This window comes from Paralichthys olivaceus, chromosome 2, assembly GCF_024713975.1.
Source record: "Paralichthys olivaceus isolate ysfri-2021 chromosome 2, ASM2471397v2, whole genome shotgun sequence".
In the NCBI taxonomy this organism is placed as follows: domain Eukaryota; kingdom Metazoa; phylum Chordata; class Actinopteri; order Pleuronectiformes; family Paralichthyidae; genus Paralichthys; species Paralichthys olivaceus.
The window spans coordinates 14,306,217-14,324,503 of record NC_091094.1 but is presented as its reverse complement, the minus strand read 5'-3'; the positions used below and the strand labels follow the sequence as shown (position 1 = coordinate 14,324,503).

Below are 18,287 nucleotides of genomic sequence, written 5' to 3'. Positions count from 1 at the left end.
AACACACAGTTACAACATACAGAATCAAACATAAGACAACTGATAAAAGGGTTTGGCCAATCTCAAATCATGTTGGAGTTTTTTAAAATTATTATCCAGTAATTCAGATCTGACTCCAGACTGGCCTCCATTTATCTGTGGTTTAGGGTTGAAATAACCGTGTGTACTCACGTGTTTGGACAGGTCTGGACTTTTGGAGTCCATGTCATACCTGAGAGGAAACAAAAGGAAAGCAGCAAAGACATACTTCAAAAACAGTCACGGGAGCTTTTTATCTAAGTGATTGTTGCGCTCTTTAATGAGAGATTAAAAACAAAACCTGGTGATTTGTCATCAGCGGGAGCAGAAAGGAAATACTCTCAGTACAATACACTGTCTTTTCAGAGGCTTTTGTTTGTTTTTAAATTTCATGACTATAACTCTAACATCTAGGACAGGGAAAAGTAGCAGAGTAGGAACTGGGAGGAAAAAGAACAGAGGACAAACTGAAAATTTAATGAAAGAAAATATGCAATAATTAAGGACATAATTGCAATAGCAAAATTTATATTACAGTATAAAAAAGGATCCTGTGAGAGTTAAGACAGATTTCAGATTTCAAATTTAATGTTTTTTCAATGAGCTAAGATAGAAAAAAAAGAGACAAGATCTTAGTATCTTCAAATTAGTTGATGGTGCAGTTATGGAGGTTATAGGCACTAAGAGTCAATCTGCTGAAAGTGGTTTGAGGCCATGTTTGTTTGTGTAAAGTCAAAGGGAATCAACTGCATCCATGACAGAGCTGAAGAAAATATTCATAGCATTAACAATTTAAGTTGGTCAATGCAATATAGAAAAGATGATGATGTTGACATATTTTGAAAAGTATGTCAGACAGAGATTCATTTGGACTGAGAAATCAGCACTGAGAGACAGGAAAATAAGTTTGTTTAAAACTAGGGATCTGTCAAATGACTATGAAAATCACATTATTTTGGAGGGAAAAGTCTTTGATTTTTCTAAGAAATAAACATAAGCACACTCTCCATGTGTTGAGTAGCATTGGGGAAGAAGCAACAGTGCAGACAGTGAGCACGGCTGTGCATCAGCACTGGTGCAGATCCAGCTGAGCCGTTCATCAGTTGATGCACATGGAGTGCTGTCCTTGGTGCTGAAACATTTGAATGCTAATTTCTTACTTCTGCCAAGGAGGTTATGTGTTCCTTGTTTTGTTTTACTGTTAGTAAGCTGGATTGTGCAAAAACTCCTGGACAGATTACCACCAAACATGGTGAAGGAATGTGGTGTGAGTCAGGAAAGAAAAGATCTGGGGGCAGATCTAGGATTTTTCCCCCCCTTCCAAGATAGGGCTTGTTTTCTTTGGTGGTATCTTTTTTTTTTTTTCTTAAATCAGGCATTAGGAAACTGATATTTATGAGTGTGTGCAATTTGGTGCAAAGCCAAATTAATTTCCAGACATAGTTTTCTGTGTTTTCTTAGAGATGCTTGGTTTTAAATGTAACAGTTTGTGTTTGTGTGTCTCAACTATTTTACAGCTTTTAAGCTTTTTCAAATTACTTTATAAGAAGGGCTTGTCAAGAAGTATTCTATTCGAACTGGAAGGTCAGAATTTCTGAGTGATCCTGTTGCTATGGTGTTTGTATGTGCTACATTCATACACAGTGCGCATAACTGCTATTGCTGGCAAGACAAAAAACAAAACAGAGGTTTTCCTGAAGATGCCAACCTTGTTTTTTTTTACTTGTATTAGAATACAGTCTATAGTTGAACTGTGTAATAATGCAATAGAACGCAGCACATGCTAACTGTAGCAGTGGAGCTGACAATCAGCACAGACAAGAGCGGGGGGAAACTACATCACAGTGAAGAAGGGCTGAGGGCAGGAGAGAAATACTATGATGATCTGACGTCAAAGAAAATCAACTCACAAGTCAAAGCGAAGGTTCTGCTTCTCCTCGAAAAAGTAGTCCAAGATGTACTTTCTGACAAACTCTGGATTTAGGGTGTTGTCGATCACCTCCGTTCTGCCAAACTGTAGAAGGATGGAGAAAATGAGATGGAGGAGAGAGGAATGATGGAAGCAAAAGCAAGATAACAAAACAGTTAAAACAGATAAATACATGCAGTGAGTAGCTGTCTGTTTTTTTTCTCTTTTTCATTCTCTCTCTTATTATCACATACATTTACAGAGGTTTGATTAGCATTCAAACGCTGCTGTGCAAAGAAAACCATGGGTGTGATTTCTCCTTGATCCTCGCTGCCATCCCACATTAATTACAGCAGGATAACGCACTTATCAACCTCACAGAGAGATGAGAGACATGATGAGAACAATGTGTTCAAAGAAACAACATGGGTGGACTCGGAGAGAGAGAAAAGAGCATTGAGGAAAATGGCTTAGGAGGTATATACTGTAGATCAGTGGAAGTGAAAAAAAGAGGGCAAATCTGGCGTGGTGGGTTGGGACAGAAAGGGGGGTGTACAGCAGGGAGGCGGGGGAGTGGGAGTGGGAAAAGAGTGGGAAGGGAGAGGAAGAGAAAGGCAGTGATTAAGGCCTCCTAATTAGTGGGATTCTAACTCCCAAAGTGCCAAATGCCAGGAAATGTGCCAGAGAAAATGCTGGCAGAGACCCAGCAGCAGCAACACATGCATATACTGTATGAAAAGCTGATCAAGAGTTTAAAGTGTGTGATAAAGTATATACATAAATTATTATGTTTATTCAAATACTCCATCTAAATCAATAGAGATGATTTTAAACCTATATTTTTTTATTATACAGGGAAGTTATTTAGCACTGGTTTTACACAAGCATAAAGAATGGCTTCAGATGACAGTAGGTGCTGAATAAATATAGAACATCAACATTTGAAATGCAGCTTAGGAAGTATGGGTTGATTTGTTATTCCCATGTCTTCCAATGATCTGAAGGGATAAAAAGGTTCTCAACTTCCCAGTCATTACTTGTGACAGCAACATTATTGAAATTTATATGGCTCAGTTTAGACACAGACAGCATTAGGTTTAATTTATATCAGGGAAAGATTGTGGGCTGGTGTAACACAGAAACATGAATCACAGTGAGGTAGATAAGGATAATATACTGATAAACTACACTCTATACTAAGTTTAACTATAAAGAGCAAACTCTGGATTGCAGCAATAAGTGGCTCTCAAACATCACAGGTTGTCTTGTGCCTCGATAACAAAGATGTCTAAAGTGTCAAATCATCATCATACACAAATATGCTTCATTTTTTTTAGAAATATACCCATAACTACAATTTCAATCAATGTCACAGAAGTCAATATCAAGTCGTCGTCGATCTTGTTTTTCCATAATGGCAGATACTGTAGGTGGATGTGTGAGCAAATCCCGCCTTTTCAATCCGTGCAGAAAAAACAATACATATAAAACATTGTTAGAGCTATTTAATACTGTTACATTATGATGAACACCTCTATGAACTGTACATTTTGTATGTGACCTCTCTTACTCAAAATCTAAATTTAATTCTTTAATTTAGCACCAGCCAGTTGAAAAAGACACTGGTGTTTAGCGTGTGTGCCATCCACCCGAGCTTTCGAGAGGAGCCTGAGGTGTTGATGAAGCTGTGAGCCTATGGCAGTAAAGACACGGGTGAAGCCAACGATGAGCTCCATAATGTGATTTCCCTGCTGAGTGGAAGAGGCGATATTGTGCCGCAGAGTTCATTAGATATTGCTGGGATGCTGGGATGCTGGAGCTGGCTAATGAGAAGCTGGCACGAAGTCTCTGACCTGCACCCTCAACATGTACACACACACGAACACAAACAGAGCACTGCATACACACTGGAAAAACTGAACCCTTCAGGCTTATAACAGATACAATAGAGACCTGTAATGTCTAATACTGAAATGTGAACATGTCCTTAAACCACAGACACAGAATAAATCACTTACACACACACTCTGAGTTAGTGCATGGTGTTAAATAAAAGCTGGAGCCCAGGAGAGTGATGACAACACACAAGTCAAATCCTTCATTATCTTTGTGGGGGTTTTGTTCCAAACCTGACAAAGAATTTAATTATCTTCTTCCCTGGAGAATCAGTGAACCAGAGCTGGGGATTTGTGTCATCTGAGTGTCCTGTATAGTTCTCTGGTTAACATGGATTGTTATCCTCCTTGCACCATGTTCAGTAGACGGTGACATAGTGCAGATATAATGAGCTTGGTGGAGTCTAGTGTTCCCACAGAGAGGTATATGATGGATCTGTGAATTGGGAGTGAGCTCTTTTTCATTGAAAAAGCACTGGGGCGCATTTGAAAAAAAAAAACCACAAAGAAAAAGAAAGCGAAACATACATGAATACTGGAAATCCCCCAGGACAGATAGAGCATTACAGCTACTGTAGCTGTCGATGGAGGAGAGAAAGCCGCACAACCAACTAGAAACCATTTCTATCTTACTCACACAAGTTGTGTGGCTTCATGGGAAAATAATTCCCAAAGTTTGGTTGAGATTTGAGTCAGAGTTGTGATTGTGTACATATCATATATGATGCATAGAAACAGAGCGAGCGAGAGAGCGATAGAGAGAGCAAGCCCAGCATGAAGTCAAAAGCAAATTGGAAGAAAGAGGGGAAAGGTCAACCATGTCACATTTCCCTAGACCCACTGTAAATTGGCACTATCCACCCTCTCTCTCTCTTGTTCTCTAAAGCATCATATATCTTATCACAGCTTTTCACCATTTCTCTCCTCGTAACAACAGTAGTTCAATACTCAAGCTGCAGTTTTCCAAATGTTTACTTTTAACTATGGCTTTGAGCTACAGTTTGTGCTGCAATTAAAGATGGAGGTGAAACTAATGAGGGTATTTTTAAGCCCCCAGGATCAGCATTGGGCTGTGAGGCCATAATAATCCCTCACATTATGATTTACTGATACACTGCTCTGTGTATGACTGACACAGGAAAGTCTGGATCAGGGTCCGTAACCAAGGTTTAATGTCTGTGATACATGTTGCCGGCGATCTTGTGAGTCTGGGTAATTCGGTTTCTGGAGAGACAGGTAAAACATGTCACTAATTCTTCTTCTTGTGTTGTTTAATGCTACCTAGACTTCCTGCAATTTGCCAGAAAATCCAAGCCTATGGAAAAAAGAAAAAAAAACTCCAAGCAACAGAAGCATAAAATAAAAGTATATTCAAACCAAGTCAAGAAAAAAAGCACTGAGTGTATACACAACAAGGAAAAGAAGAGCACACTTGTTAGTCAAAAATCCTTAAGATTCCCCTGATCTTCAGACAAACAAAACACAAACTACATATATACATGACAGAAAAAATGGCTTCAAGAACAAATAGGGCAGGAAGTGGAAATCAGCATTAAATGTGACTTTAGCTTGATCGCAGTGTTAAGTGCTCCTGTCAAGAAATTGCTTGAAACCTCAAGGTCCCTGGTGAGTCACCTACTTGGCGTTGCATGGCCTGCTCCCACACTTTCACCTGGAGCCACATCAATATTGATTCCTCTGTAACAATATGACGGTTCTCCTGAAGGAGACGAATGGTTTAAATGATTTGTTGAAGGAAATCTGTCAATATGGTGGAGCTAAGTGAAATTTGGCTTTAAAATAAGCGTGAAACACTCATTATGCTGATTTAGTTAACAGCCTGGCTTACCACCATGTGGGTGTCATAATATATGATGGCAAATCTTTACATAAGCATACGCCTATGCATGAAGCACATACACATATGCACAGTTTCTCACAAACACAAGAACAACAGGGTCCCCGTGGTTCCTCGGATAAGTTTTAATGAAAGCCCACATAGCCATCTGTTTTGTTATAATGATGACACAAGTAACAGACGAGGGTCATCTGACTATATAATGATTTACATTAAGTTAAGATCAACTACACATTCAAAGTGAACCAGGTCTTAAAGAAAAAACATGTGGCGACTGTCATGCACTGATATTTTGCAGCAAGCATAGGGGCTGACACCAGATATGTCTACATTCTGTTATGGAAAGCTGCATATACTCATGCATATGTAAATGTGTGATATTTTCTAGTTTGTGTTGTATCTTGTTTGATGTTTCAAATGTTTGTGTGACTGTGTGTGTGTGTGTGTGTGTGTGTGTGTTCAAAGTATTCACACACACACACAATCACCCACATGGACACTAAAATCAAATAAAATATACACAACACAAACCAAAAGAGGGTGGTGACTGTCACATCAAACAAATGCTGATTCAATTCAATTCCAAACAACTTCATTTGTCCCTGAAGGGCAATTCTATGATGGCTCGTTTAAAAAGCACTGTCTCTGAATATCAGCTGTTGACATTTCTTTCTGTTTCATTGACCGCTTTGATGCTTTCACAGCATCTACTTATCGCCTAGACCGGCTTTATAACCAAATTAGATGTGGAAAGTGAAGGTTGAGTAAAGGTTTTCAGTATGAGCCATGCACCATGTTTGACAACTTTTTGTTCATTATAATTCAAAATTACATATTCAAAAGGTTTGTCCTGGAAACGTTGGCTTAAATGTAACTACACCTTCCTCCTCATTTCAGAGCTATAAATATGCTAAGATGGACCCACCCCTAGCAAGATGCTACCCTGTTGTTCACGTCCAATCTGTGAGAGCAAGGAGGCGAATAATACATTCCCTTCCTGTGGTGACACAAATCATCTCTGCATGAAGTTCAGCTTCGGTGAACTTTGACCGCCATTATTCACCTGCATTTGCATATATGTGAACATTCCCTTAAGTGGAGAGACTGAGCCATGAGGTTGAATACCTATTTCGCTCAAAATATGTCTCCTGTCATATAAAAAAGCAAAAGAGGGAAATGTTAACATGTTTAAAACTTTAAACCCCTTTAAGTTGTTTCAACGACAGTCTCACAGTTGGCGATGACATTAATGTAAAGAAAAGGTACAGATTTCCTCTATAATAGTACATTTCTTAGTGCCTATCATTTCATGGTTATTTTACCTGCAGAAAAATCTAAAGGATGAACAGATAGAATGGTCAGATAACAAAGAGCATAGACAGTATTAGACTTCATGGATTAAACCAAACAAGGCACAGTAAGAGCTGGTTGAATGCCTCCCCTGTGTTCCGTTTAGTCTTCAAAAAGCCAACATATTGATCATTACACTGTCGGGGGGTTTTCTTTGTTGGTTGAAGTCTCTAATTAGTGAATATTTCCTGGCAATTTCAGACAACTGATAGTTGAACAGCTTTAATGAAATGTTAAAGCCAACAACTGCATATTTGCAGTGAAACATTGCCTTGACTAGAGGCTCAGCCATACACACACAGTTGCAACCGCATATAAAAAAGATAAAAGGGCATCCAATTAAGTTCTTGCTGTGCTCACCATGTGCTTGTAGTAGCTGTGTGTGTTTGTGTGTGTGTGTGTTTGTGTGTGCGTGCGTGCAGGGGGCACTCACCTCTCTCCACTGTTTGGTTTCCACACCTTGAGTATAGAGCACGCATACTGTGAAAAAATATGGAAAACACAGAGCTGAAGTATTGCAAAAAAGAGAATAAGTAGCCAGAAAAGCAGAAAATGAGAGGATAGTGAGCGAGCAAGATCAGAGAAAAGCAGGAAGATTGCAAATGGGAAATCAGTGTAAGAGCCTCAGTACAGTGAACAAACATGCACAGCCCTCTGAGCAAAACATAAATATCCCAAATCGCAGCGCAACATGGCCAAAAAAACAAAAAACCACAATCAACAAAAAAAAAACAGTTCAGCATCAGTAAAGATATGACACATGCAGCCTTTACAACATACTCACATGGATCTGACTTGGAAAATGTGTCTTTATCCAGCAGATTTCTGGAAAATAAAGAGAGAAACAATTGTTACACATGATGAAAATCACTATCATAGAGGCCTGAGGAGCACTTTTAAACTCAATTAATTCATTTTGACTTTAGTGCACATATGTTGCATGGTTTAATCACAATCTTAACTTACACAGCTCAACTTCTGGCCTTCATACTGATAATTATAATTATTACATTAGAAACTGACCAGAGCAGTTAAGATTCTTTTGTAGACTGTTATTTTGTTTTATTTACAGAATTCTGGTTTAAGCTTGTGTCACTATATAGGTTGTAGTTACCCTGTAGGCATGTTTTTGTCACATTACATTTTTCTTTCCTCCCACTGATTGCAGATTCACATGAAACATGCGAAGCTTGACTCTCTGAAGTGACTGTGGAGCCCCCTCTCTCTCTTTAAGAGGCTCAAATGACACCTCGCAAATTGCTCTAAACAAAATAAGTCACAAGTAGATGGAAATGTAACCTAAATGCAATCCTACATTCAGCACAAGAGGAGGGAAAACCATGTCTTTACACAAGGAGCATCAGTCTATAGTGGTGTATAGTTTTGTTCTGAAGTCAGCTTACTGTCACTGACTGCTTAGTTTGAGGGATATTTTGTTTTAAGGAAATATAATAGTTTAGGTTAAAGTAAGAAGACTATTCAAAGAAAGAAAGAAAAAAGGCTTAAATATAGCAATGACTCCAGCCTGGTATCTGCAGACGAAAGCAGATTGAGGTGGACGACCAAATGAAAGTCCTAGTGGGGGTTAGGACCAGGATTCGATCGTGGGGCTGGGTAGTGGAGGCTCTGGGTCGCTGGGCAGTTTGGGGGAAATAAACGTCTCTAAGACCCAAACCTTTTTCAAGGCAATCCGATCCCTAGAAATCTCCCAAGGAAAGTGCTCAGGATCAGGCCTACATTGGTGACTAGCATGCTAAAGGCTAGCATGATGGAGGCTCGCCCACTGGGACGCAGCACACTAGGAGCCTGGCTGGAAAACCAGTGGGTCTATTAATTCATAAGGCACTTAATGCCAAACGCAGAACAGCATACATTTATGGAGACATGAAAACAGCACAAAAAAGGGATATAAACCAAATCATAGTGTCCATCTTCAAACAAACTACCTGCTGGGTCCACGGTTCAAATGTTATAGGTTAAGGATTTCAAACACAAGCACACATCAGGTGAGATGTTTTGATGAGAATAAACAGGCTTACAGATGCTTTGGCTGGCGGACAGGTACGCAGGTGAAATCCAAAGTCAAAAAGCCTCAGGGAAAAACAAGGGAGTACATGGGAAGTGAACAGGCAGGGGGAGCAGGTAACCAGACACAGGTGCAAACATGTGATCACAAAGACACAGGAAGTAATCAACGTAAGACACATGCAGTGAATTTTCAAAATAAAACACAAACCAAACAAAGTTTTTGATGGAGGTAGGAAAGATGTCCATCATGCACAATAGCTACACGCCCTCACAGTAGTCTGCTTAGCTAGGATGTGATTTATGGGTTTTCAGAGACTTTATATGGTATAAAGTACCAAAGAAACTGCACTCATTCTTTGTGTTTTTCTTAAAGGCATCCAAGATGGTTGTTCCTCTGTGCTTCATACTTCTTACACAGTTGGTGCAAGACTTTATTGATGTGAAACAAAACCCAAGATACTAATAAGAACATTTTGGTTGATTCACCTTAACAAGTGCAGCAAAACTTACTGAAGAGTTTTTATCGAATACAAACATTGTCATACCTATTCGTTTCTACACAATTTGATACTCTTAACCTTTACAAAATCCAGTAAAGGGAAAAGGCAAGCCAGAATACAGTACTAGGATGACAACCTTTCAGTGATGATACAGCTGTTTAAATCAATAGTCCCACTTAGTTCCTCAGTTGGCTATAGGAGACATATCAGTGCAGAAAATTGTAGATCTCTCAAACAATGGCAGCCTGATTACAAGCATGTCTGTGTGTTTACTGAATCTGTCTCTCTCTACCCTCCAAACACCTACCACCCCCACCACCTGCGCTTAGTGAGGGCATGTTCAACCTCACACTTTTTATACCACAGCAAAAAACAACTGAAGGAGAAACTTATTTGTAAGATTTAATCTCAATTCTGCCAGTTATTTCAGTAGGTGACCTATTACAGCTCACTTTTGGAGGAATCCTCTGAGAGTTTGATTTATGGCTGCAGTATTGATTTCCATGATGGGCTGGGGCTAGAAAATTGTAGGGTTGTGTAATGTGAAGTGGAAGACAACCAAAAAGGTCATTTCAGCAATTTCTTTCACACCATGTGCTCTTCCTCCGATCTGTCCAACTTTGCCCCCGCAGTCTTTGTCAGTCTTGAAACGTGCACATAAATGAAAAGAATGACATGCTGAAGAGGAAACAATAAGCTTAACCATAAGACTCATTAATCTTTTCAGTAAATATCGAATGAAATATTACCTGTAAGTTATTCTATGTGGTGCAGTTTTTATTTATAAAGCAGTATTATATGATAATTTGTACATGGGTTTATATACCATTATACCATTTTACAAGACAGTATGTAAAATACTGTGGATGAGAAAATTGCTCAGCTAACACAGACCCAGGCAGAAAGAGGTTTCCAGTCTCTCAGATTCTTGGCTCACCTCACATGTGAATTATAATCTGTCTCTGGTTCTGTCTGACTGATACATGAGGTTGTCTGTAGGTCGTGAATTTCTTCTATTATGATTTTCTTTGCTTACTGACTTTCTTGTATTTTCCTCTTGACTTTCCCACTCTGTCTTTCTTTCTCTCTTCCTGGGCTTGACAATATTTTAATGCATTTTCTATAAATCTGATGTTCTCCTAACCCACACCTGTATTTTATGTGTGTGCGTGTTACACTTCAATCATGCATCCTTGACCTTTTCATAAAACCTGCCAGAGGCTACCGTGCAATAAACACTATTACCCTTCCTGTGTTTGTTTTTTTTCAGTGACATGAGAGCCCTCAATCGAGACACCAAAGTCTACTGGATACTCTGATTCCCATTTCTGTTTCTTTGTTGTTTCATTTTCTTCCACATTTTCTACTGACAAAAATCTTCAGCCGTGTTGTTTTATCAAAATCAATCTATTTTAATCTTTTCTCTGTGTTCCATTCTCTCGCTCTTTCTTTTATAGCTTTCAAAAAACAAGACAAGACACAAAATAACAATAACAATAAAAAAAGAAAAACATGCAATAGTGAAATCTTATATTTTTCATTGCATAGTAAAAGTTACAAACAGCACTAGCTCATGTTCTGTTATTGTTGAAATGCTTGTGATTGAAGTTTCCTAGGCTCCAGGCTAAAGTGTTTTTCATAAGAGTTTGATCTTAATTAAAAAGAATGATGGGATTGGTGGTTTGAAACCAAGACAATTAAATTAACAAATGAGAGCACTGACTTGCACATTGACTTTAAAAGTAATGTCATCCTGAAACAGAAATATTGCGCTGCCACAACTCCGGCAAAGCAAATGGGGTTGGCAAATGCATCTTTCGGTTTGTAGAGCTTATGAGCAAAAATGTACAGGGAATGTATCTCTACTGATTGGGCGCTTTGTTCAGTTTAATTTACTGAGCCTTTATCCAAATACATCTTTGAACCCTTTCCATTCACCAACCCACCAGAAATGCTCTCAAAGGAAGCATTAGAAGATATTACACAGAAAGCCCAATTTATTTCTGCTCCATTGTTATTGTTTTAATGTGAGTCATCAAGTGTCTTGGGCAACATTGCACATCATAAATGTTGTAGATTGCTGTACAGCCAAAATCTATGAAAACAATCATCTGTTGTCAATGTAGGTATAAAGACTCATGACTCAAGACTCCACATTTGTTAAAACTGTCCGGACCTTATCAGTAAGGAAAGTAAATAACAAAATTACTTTAACAGACGACCTGCATTCTGCCATGTAGCTCTTTTTTCTATGCGGTTTCAAAGTTGCAGTTCAAAGTAGCATCTTTATCTTTCATAATATGTCATATTTCTGAGTTTACAGTAGATGCTATTGCACTGTACAACTTAACAATGTGGGGGAGGTGTTTGCCTTCACATGTACCACCTTCACCTGCGCTGATGTTTTTGCAAACCAAACACAAACCTCAAACCTCAAAGACATTGTTCCCAAAAAATGAAAACTTCCTTTTGACATTTGGAGAGGAGAAATCCTTTCTCAACAGTGTTTCATGCTGCCCGCTTTATATTTTGTAATTTGCAGCTTTTTCAATATGTTTTTTGAACACCTTATCCCATCTGCCCTTGACATTTGCAGGCTAAATGTCACGGCTCAGCAGAAGAGGTGAGTCCCTGAACAAGTAGGATCACGGTGAGATTTGATAGTACATGTGTAGGGACAGAAGCAAATATAAGAGTGAAAACTAGTTGGAAGACTTAAGAGACCTCAACTAAAAACACAAAAAAAGACTCTCGAAGTGAGCTTTGGTGGGTTTCAGGAATAACATAAAACCAAAATCTACATCAGTATCTGCACTTGTAGTTTTCTCCCATTGGAGCCATAGTTTTCAAAAGAAATCGCTCTTGAACTTTTCTTAGGATCACAAAGGTTTCACTTTCTTATTGTAGTTGATTTAGTTGTTGGTAATTTGTCTTAGTATGTGGAAATCACAATGTGGGCAATGGGCAATGTGAAAAATGCCCTTTAGGACACATTGTCATATATCTCTGATATTCATACCTAAAAAATGATTGTTAATTAAAGTGGGCATTGTTATTACGAGTATTCTCTCTTTGTACTGTTTCATTAATTACTGCTACATTTTAGTGAGAGCTGATCTACTGTCAGAAAGTTTCTCCAGAACAGAGCATATGGAAGATTGATTTTCCTCTTTCTTTTATAAAAAAATAAAACAGCTACTGCAGAGGAGGTTGCTATTTTTCTCGCTTCTTCTAAAAATTACACATTAATCTAAGAAAGAAAGTGTGAGACCTGACCTTTCCTCTCTTATATTTTTACATTCAGCCCTGCTAGCTCTGCACGTCTCATCAAAACAAATTAGAAGAGAGCAAAAAGAGTGAGTGTCAAGGCTGACAGCAAAGCAAACAGGTAAATGTTTTATCACCATGCTGGAGACAAAAGTTAAAGATTTGTCTTGAATGACGCAAAGTTATGCTGCAAACTTATGAGGCTGTGTGCTTTACATGATTCACTCAGTCAATATCTCATTGAAGACTCACAGCAATTACACAGTCAAAGCTTCTTGTACAAAATCCTATTCAAGTATAACTCAAATAACTGTGAGCACTTCAGGGGGAGTAAGAAAATATTCAATTGTAGTATTTTTTATAATAAAAACAAAAAACTTTGAGAGTATTTGAACATGATCCTGATCCCTTCGAAATGTGCATCTGTGAAATAATTCATGATACTTAGGTTGAACATTTAAGTGTCCTGGTTAATTTTAGTCACCTCACATATTAGAACAACAGCAATATTCTCAATGGACATTTAACATTTGCATCTTTTAGATTTGTGTTTAGTCTGTGTGGACTATATGTGCAAACATTACCACCCAACCATGCAAAAACTCAACCAGTTAGATTAGTACTCTCTCTTTCCTAATTTAGTTCATGTTTTTCCAAAATGAATCAGCCCAGATATGTCACCCACCACTGCCTCTCCTCTATCTCTGTGGTTTCCACCTCCTGTTTATCTGGCGGCTGTGTGTTATCCCTCATAATGGTCTCTCCATTATCTCTTATGTTAAACGTAGCCTCGAATTGCTTTCATCCCTGCGCCTCTGCTTTTTATTTCCCAACATTCACTCAGTCAACACATGTATTTTTAGACCACGGCTGGTTTAATTCATAGATATTCTGAAGAATGTGATCCTTGTTGTACAGCAATGATGCTGTTACTGTATCTAGTTCTTGACTGTGACCAGCAGTACATGCACTCTATCTCTAAAAGTATACATCGAAGTTAATTAATTATAATGGAGAGACAATTGGATCTGTCACTCACAATTAATCCTGTTGAGTATAACAATTGTTTCAATTTGAATCACACACAGTATATTTTCTTTATATCTCAAGGGAGGACGTCTTTTATCAGCCTGAGGTGCAGTAAAAAAATTGCAAAAAAAAAATAGAATCCTAAAAATAGGGTGAAACGTCATGATTAACAGCTGAGACTGACACGGGATTGGTCAAGCACATGTATTAATGGGACCTTGCATGAATCCACGGCTCCATAACCTCTGGCTCCAAATCACAAGATGGCAATGTTCATTTCCAGGATATTTAGGCTTGATTTCTGGATATAAATATTATATTATATTTATAATAAAACAACTGGATTAATGATGGCCAACAGTAACCAGAGTAAATTCAGTCAACTGCATCTGCCTGATGATACTAATATTTCGCCTTTATCCTTACTTGGATATTTATTCTTATCCCCCTGCTCCCCAGTAAAATCAATACCTAATATAAATTTCCAATATTTTCCACTTTGCTGTTTCCTCTAAATGTTAAGTTGCCTTGAATCAAAACTTTTTGTGATTTTAAAATGAAACATCTTGCAGCCTTGATTTTATACACAAGTCTTTAGTGCTGAGTTTTTCTTCCCAGGCAAAGTGGGAATGATGGGAATGAATTAGAATATATACACATTATTTCAGGTATGAATAGAAACTGAGCAGAAGAATAGATCTGATGTCTGTAATAATAATGTATATACACAATAATGATCAAGTGCTGTGGAAGTGAACATTATGCTGAATTCACCATGTGGGCTGCTCTAGTATGGCTACAGGTAATGTCACCCCACTCACTGTGTGTTTTTCGAGGCCTGTATTACTGACTGACCTTTATTTGTTTGTGCTCCACAAGGCTCCAGCTATTTTTCTAAATAACAGCTTTTATGTACGGTAAAGTACCAATTTATTCCTCATGTCAACAAAAAATATACACTCATATAGCCTACTGTACAGTATAGACGGAAGAGATGTGTAGGACAGAAATGCTGCATTATCTGAAGCTTCAAACACCAACACAGCAGCAGTAAGCAGGCGCTCAACCTGAATGTATGAAAAACTAGGTCTGCTGAAACAAAACCTCATCAAAGTGACTGCTTTATTACCCCGTCTCAAGAACAACCCCAACAGCATATGCCTTCCCACACACCAGCCCCAAGACAACAATGGCTCTGCCCTACATGTGGAATCAAACCTCACCCAAAATGAAGCGCTCCTCTACAACAATACAACAAAACTTTCATGGATGTTCTCAAACAAGCTGAAGAAAAGTTACACTGATGTTAAGATTCTTCACTTAGCAGATGGTTTATAAGAGAGTATTTTTGCAGGATTGCAGACAATGGTACCTTCTGTAAATTACCGTCCTCTTTTGTTCACATTGAAACCTGTGAAAACAGATATTGCTGGAGAGAAGTCTCATAATTTGACGTCAGTGCTTTTTGTAAAGAGAGACATGTAAATTAAAAAAGACTGCTCCAAAATTTCACCAGGATGATGAAAAAATAAATTTTCAATTACATGTGAGTCGTATTAACATCCCTGTGAGGACACGAGCCAACTTATAACAACTACTGCTATACAACATGAAATATTTGAAATGTGTCACGATATTTGCATTAGGTGTTACATAATGCATTTCAAAGGGAGAGGCAATACTAAAGGGGTTTCAAACTAACTTCCTGAAACACAACTTCCCTTATGTAAATGAGGTTATGAAAAGATCTGAGATCTACAGAGGCAGGATTTGGGTGTGTGTGCCACCGCTGTGCACGAGGGAATTTGGGAAATCAAGAGAGCCGGGTTGTAAGACACAATCAAATGTATGAAAAAGAAGAACGGAAGAAAAAACTAAAAGTGTGTCAGACAGGGAGTTGGAACGAGAGAGCGGGGGAGATAAAGTCTTCAGAGATTGGATCAGAAATAGACTAGAGTGTAATGGAGTTCCTCTCGCACCGGGAGACAGAAGAAACAAGCGTCTGTTATACAGACACACATGCATACGCACTGACTTTATTTATTTGAGATCTGACACAAACCACAATAATTAGCTCGTTCCCTCTAACCTGCAGGAGGTTCCTCAGCTCTCCAGCTCTGAGTGTGGGCTGAGAAAAGGATGATAAATATCTGGGGATGACTGGTTCTTTCTGAAGAGGCGTTTCAAGACATGCAAATTCCGCTGATGAGATTCTTTACTTGGGAAAGAGTACATCAGCATTAAAAAGCTGCTCCGGGCTAATAAGTAAAACTTTGGGAGCTCATCCATTTTTAACTTGACTGAGGTATTTATACACACTGTATTGTATCTATTATGCATCGCTGGGACATGACATGCCTATTTGGACAACATCTCTTCTAAAGGAACCGTGGCTGTTGCTGGAAGAGTCTTATAGAAACGGGTGTGCCTGCAGCCAAGAAACTATAGGACCACATTATACCATCCATTTGAATACTGTTTCCAACACAGTATTCCCTGGAAATATACATCCAGAGAAGAATATGAAATGCATGTGTGCATCAAGGGTCAGAGGTCGACATCGAGGGCGTATATCTCCAGTTCAAGGAGGACAGTTTGTGGGTGTAGAATATACTGTATTCATAGAGCCCAGGCTCTGTGCTTCACCTCTCGCTTGCACGCAACGCAGCACAACTCAACTGGGGGAAGAAGTGAACTGGATATTCATCATCTGCAGAATCGGTGAGTAGGTGAGAATAGAAAAGACACAACTGAGATGGAACAGAACACATTTAGCTAAATGTGCAAGTTTATACCAAGTTTCATTATCGGTTTCTTCACATACAGAAAAAACCACTGCAGTGTCATAGGTTCACCTGTGCAGTCTAATGCAAGTCAATACAGCAGCTCTTCCTTTATGAAGTTTATTGTAGACATTTGTTATTTCCACTATGTTTACGATTGAGGTTGTACTGGATCACATGATACCAAGAAGACTTTCTAATATTGTGTCTGTGTCATGCATGTAAAGGGATTGAACCTAACTCATGCACCTATGATACTAGAATGTGACTCAGTAGAGCACAAATTAAACCACATTGAAATTCACTAGATCAAGATTGTATTGTTTTTCTATCTGCATCAAATTGCACACACTCACAGATATCAGTCCAGAGTAACGTCGTATGACATCATAAACACATAGATGAACGTGAATGTGCATACCTCCACCAAGACCCAACAGACCCCTTAAATTCAACTTGGTTGTATGGGGGTATTTAAAGTTACGGAGGCAATTTATGTTCTTCTTCTGTTGTTTTACGCTTGAAGAAGTGCTCCCCATTTACTTCAATTGTATTGGATTTGGCTGCAACGTTGTTTACCCCTGAAACTCCAAAAGGGTTTTGTGGACTCAAATATGATAGAGGGACTCACTTGAAACATGCATGTAATCCAGAATTACCATGTCAGTTCCCCTACTGCTGACTTTCCTAATGCAGTATCTGAGCTTTATGAAATCACTGCAAATACAACCCACACATTCTTCTTTTAATGTGACGCAGGTAAAGGGGTTACACAACCAAACATGGTACTTTTATATAATAACGCTGATCAAGCTTGCATGTCACTGGAAAACATACACACCTATTCTATGCATTGATGGTTATAACATTTTTTTTAACAAATCCTCAGGTTGTAATCCTGTCCAGGTTCATTTTGATTATAAATACATTATTGAGAAGATTTTTTCGCCACTGCAGTATTGGATTTTGAAAATATGATATTTTCATTGAGCAGTGACAATTTGTCACTTAAGAAAAGCAGAAAATAGGCTGAGTGTTTTCCTCAAGGACATTTATGCAAGGATTGATTGTAGTGTGGAGGCAATCCTCACATCTCTTAGATGAAAAAGCATCGCTGGTTTGACGAAATGAAAGGAACAAGTGGATGGTGAATGATGGGGAGATAATGAGGAATGAGGAGGGGAGGAGAAGGGAGGAGAGGAAAGGAGAGGAGAGGAAACATAAAAAAGCAGTGGGGAAAGTAGGAGGGTAATATGTTTATAAGAGAAAGCGAGATGAATGTGGGGTAATGCAGCACAGTTTTATGAAAGCTAGATGATGTATCAAAAAACTTTCATTTGCCCTTAATCACTTCCTCTCATTTATCACTGTCCTTGTTGTTATTTCTTTTTTATTGGCTGCCTTATTATTCGTTAATAAAGATATTTTATATTTATGTGCTTCATGGGAACATAGTTAAGTTATTTAATGGGGAAGGTACTTTTCCCGCATTTCTACACCACCCAACCTCTTGGATTAAGTCTAGAGTTAGACTGGGGTGCTACTCAAACAAGTACATAACAACAGGCTATAACTAGATGGAGGATGACAGGACATTAAGAAAATATGTGGCCTAAATTGGTGAAATAGGCTGCAGGCTACTAAGCCATC

The 18,287-nt window shown here is 38.5% G+C and overlaps 1 protein-coding gene across 2 annotated transcripts in view; it reads right to left on the bottom strand.

Annotated features, from left to right (window-relative positions):
- cpne5b (copine Vb) overlaps positions 1-18,287 on the bottom strand; it is a 98,578-nt gene that overhangs the window by 67,391 nt on the left and 12,900 nt on the right. For both annotated transcript variants that reach the window (XM_069537527.1, XM_069537531.1), the window contains exons 2-5: positions 7,815-7,855; positions 7,464-7,510; positions 1,929-2,032; positions 172-211 (exon numbers count right to left, since the gene is read on the bottom strand). In XM_069537527.1, coding sequence (XP_069393628.1) covers positions 172-211; positions 1,929-2,032; positions 7,464-7,510; positions 7,815-7,855 — 232 coding nt within the window. The remainder of the gene's footprint in view (positions 1-171; positions 212-1,928; positions 2,033-7,463; positions 7,511-7,814; positions 7,856-18,287) is intronic.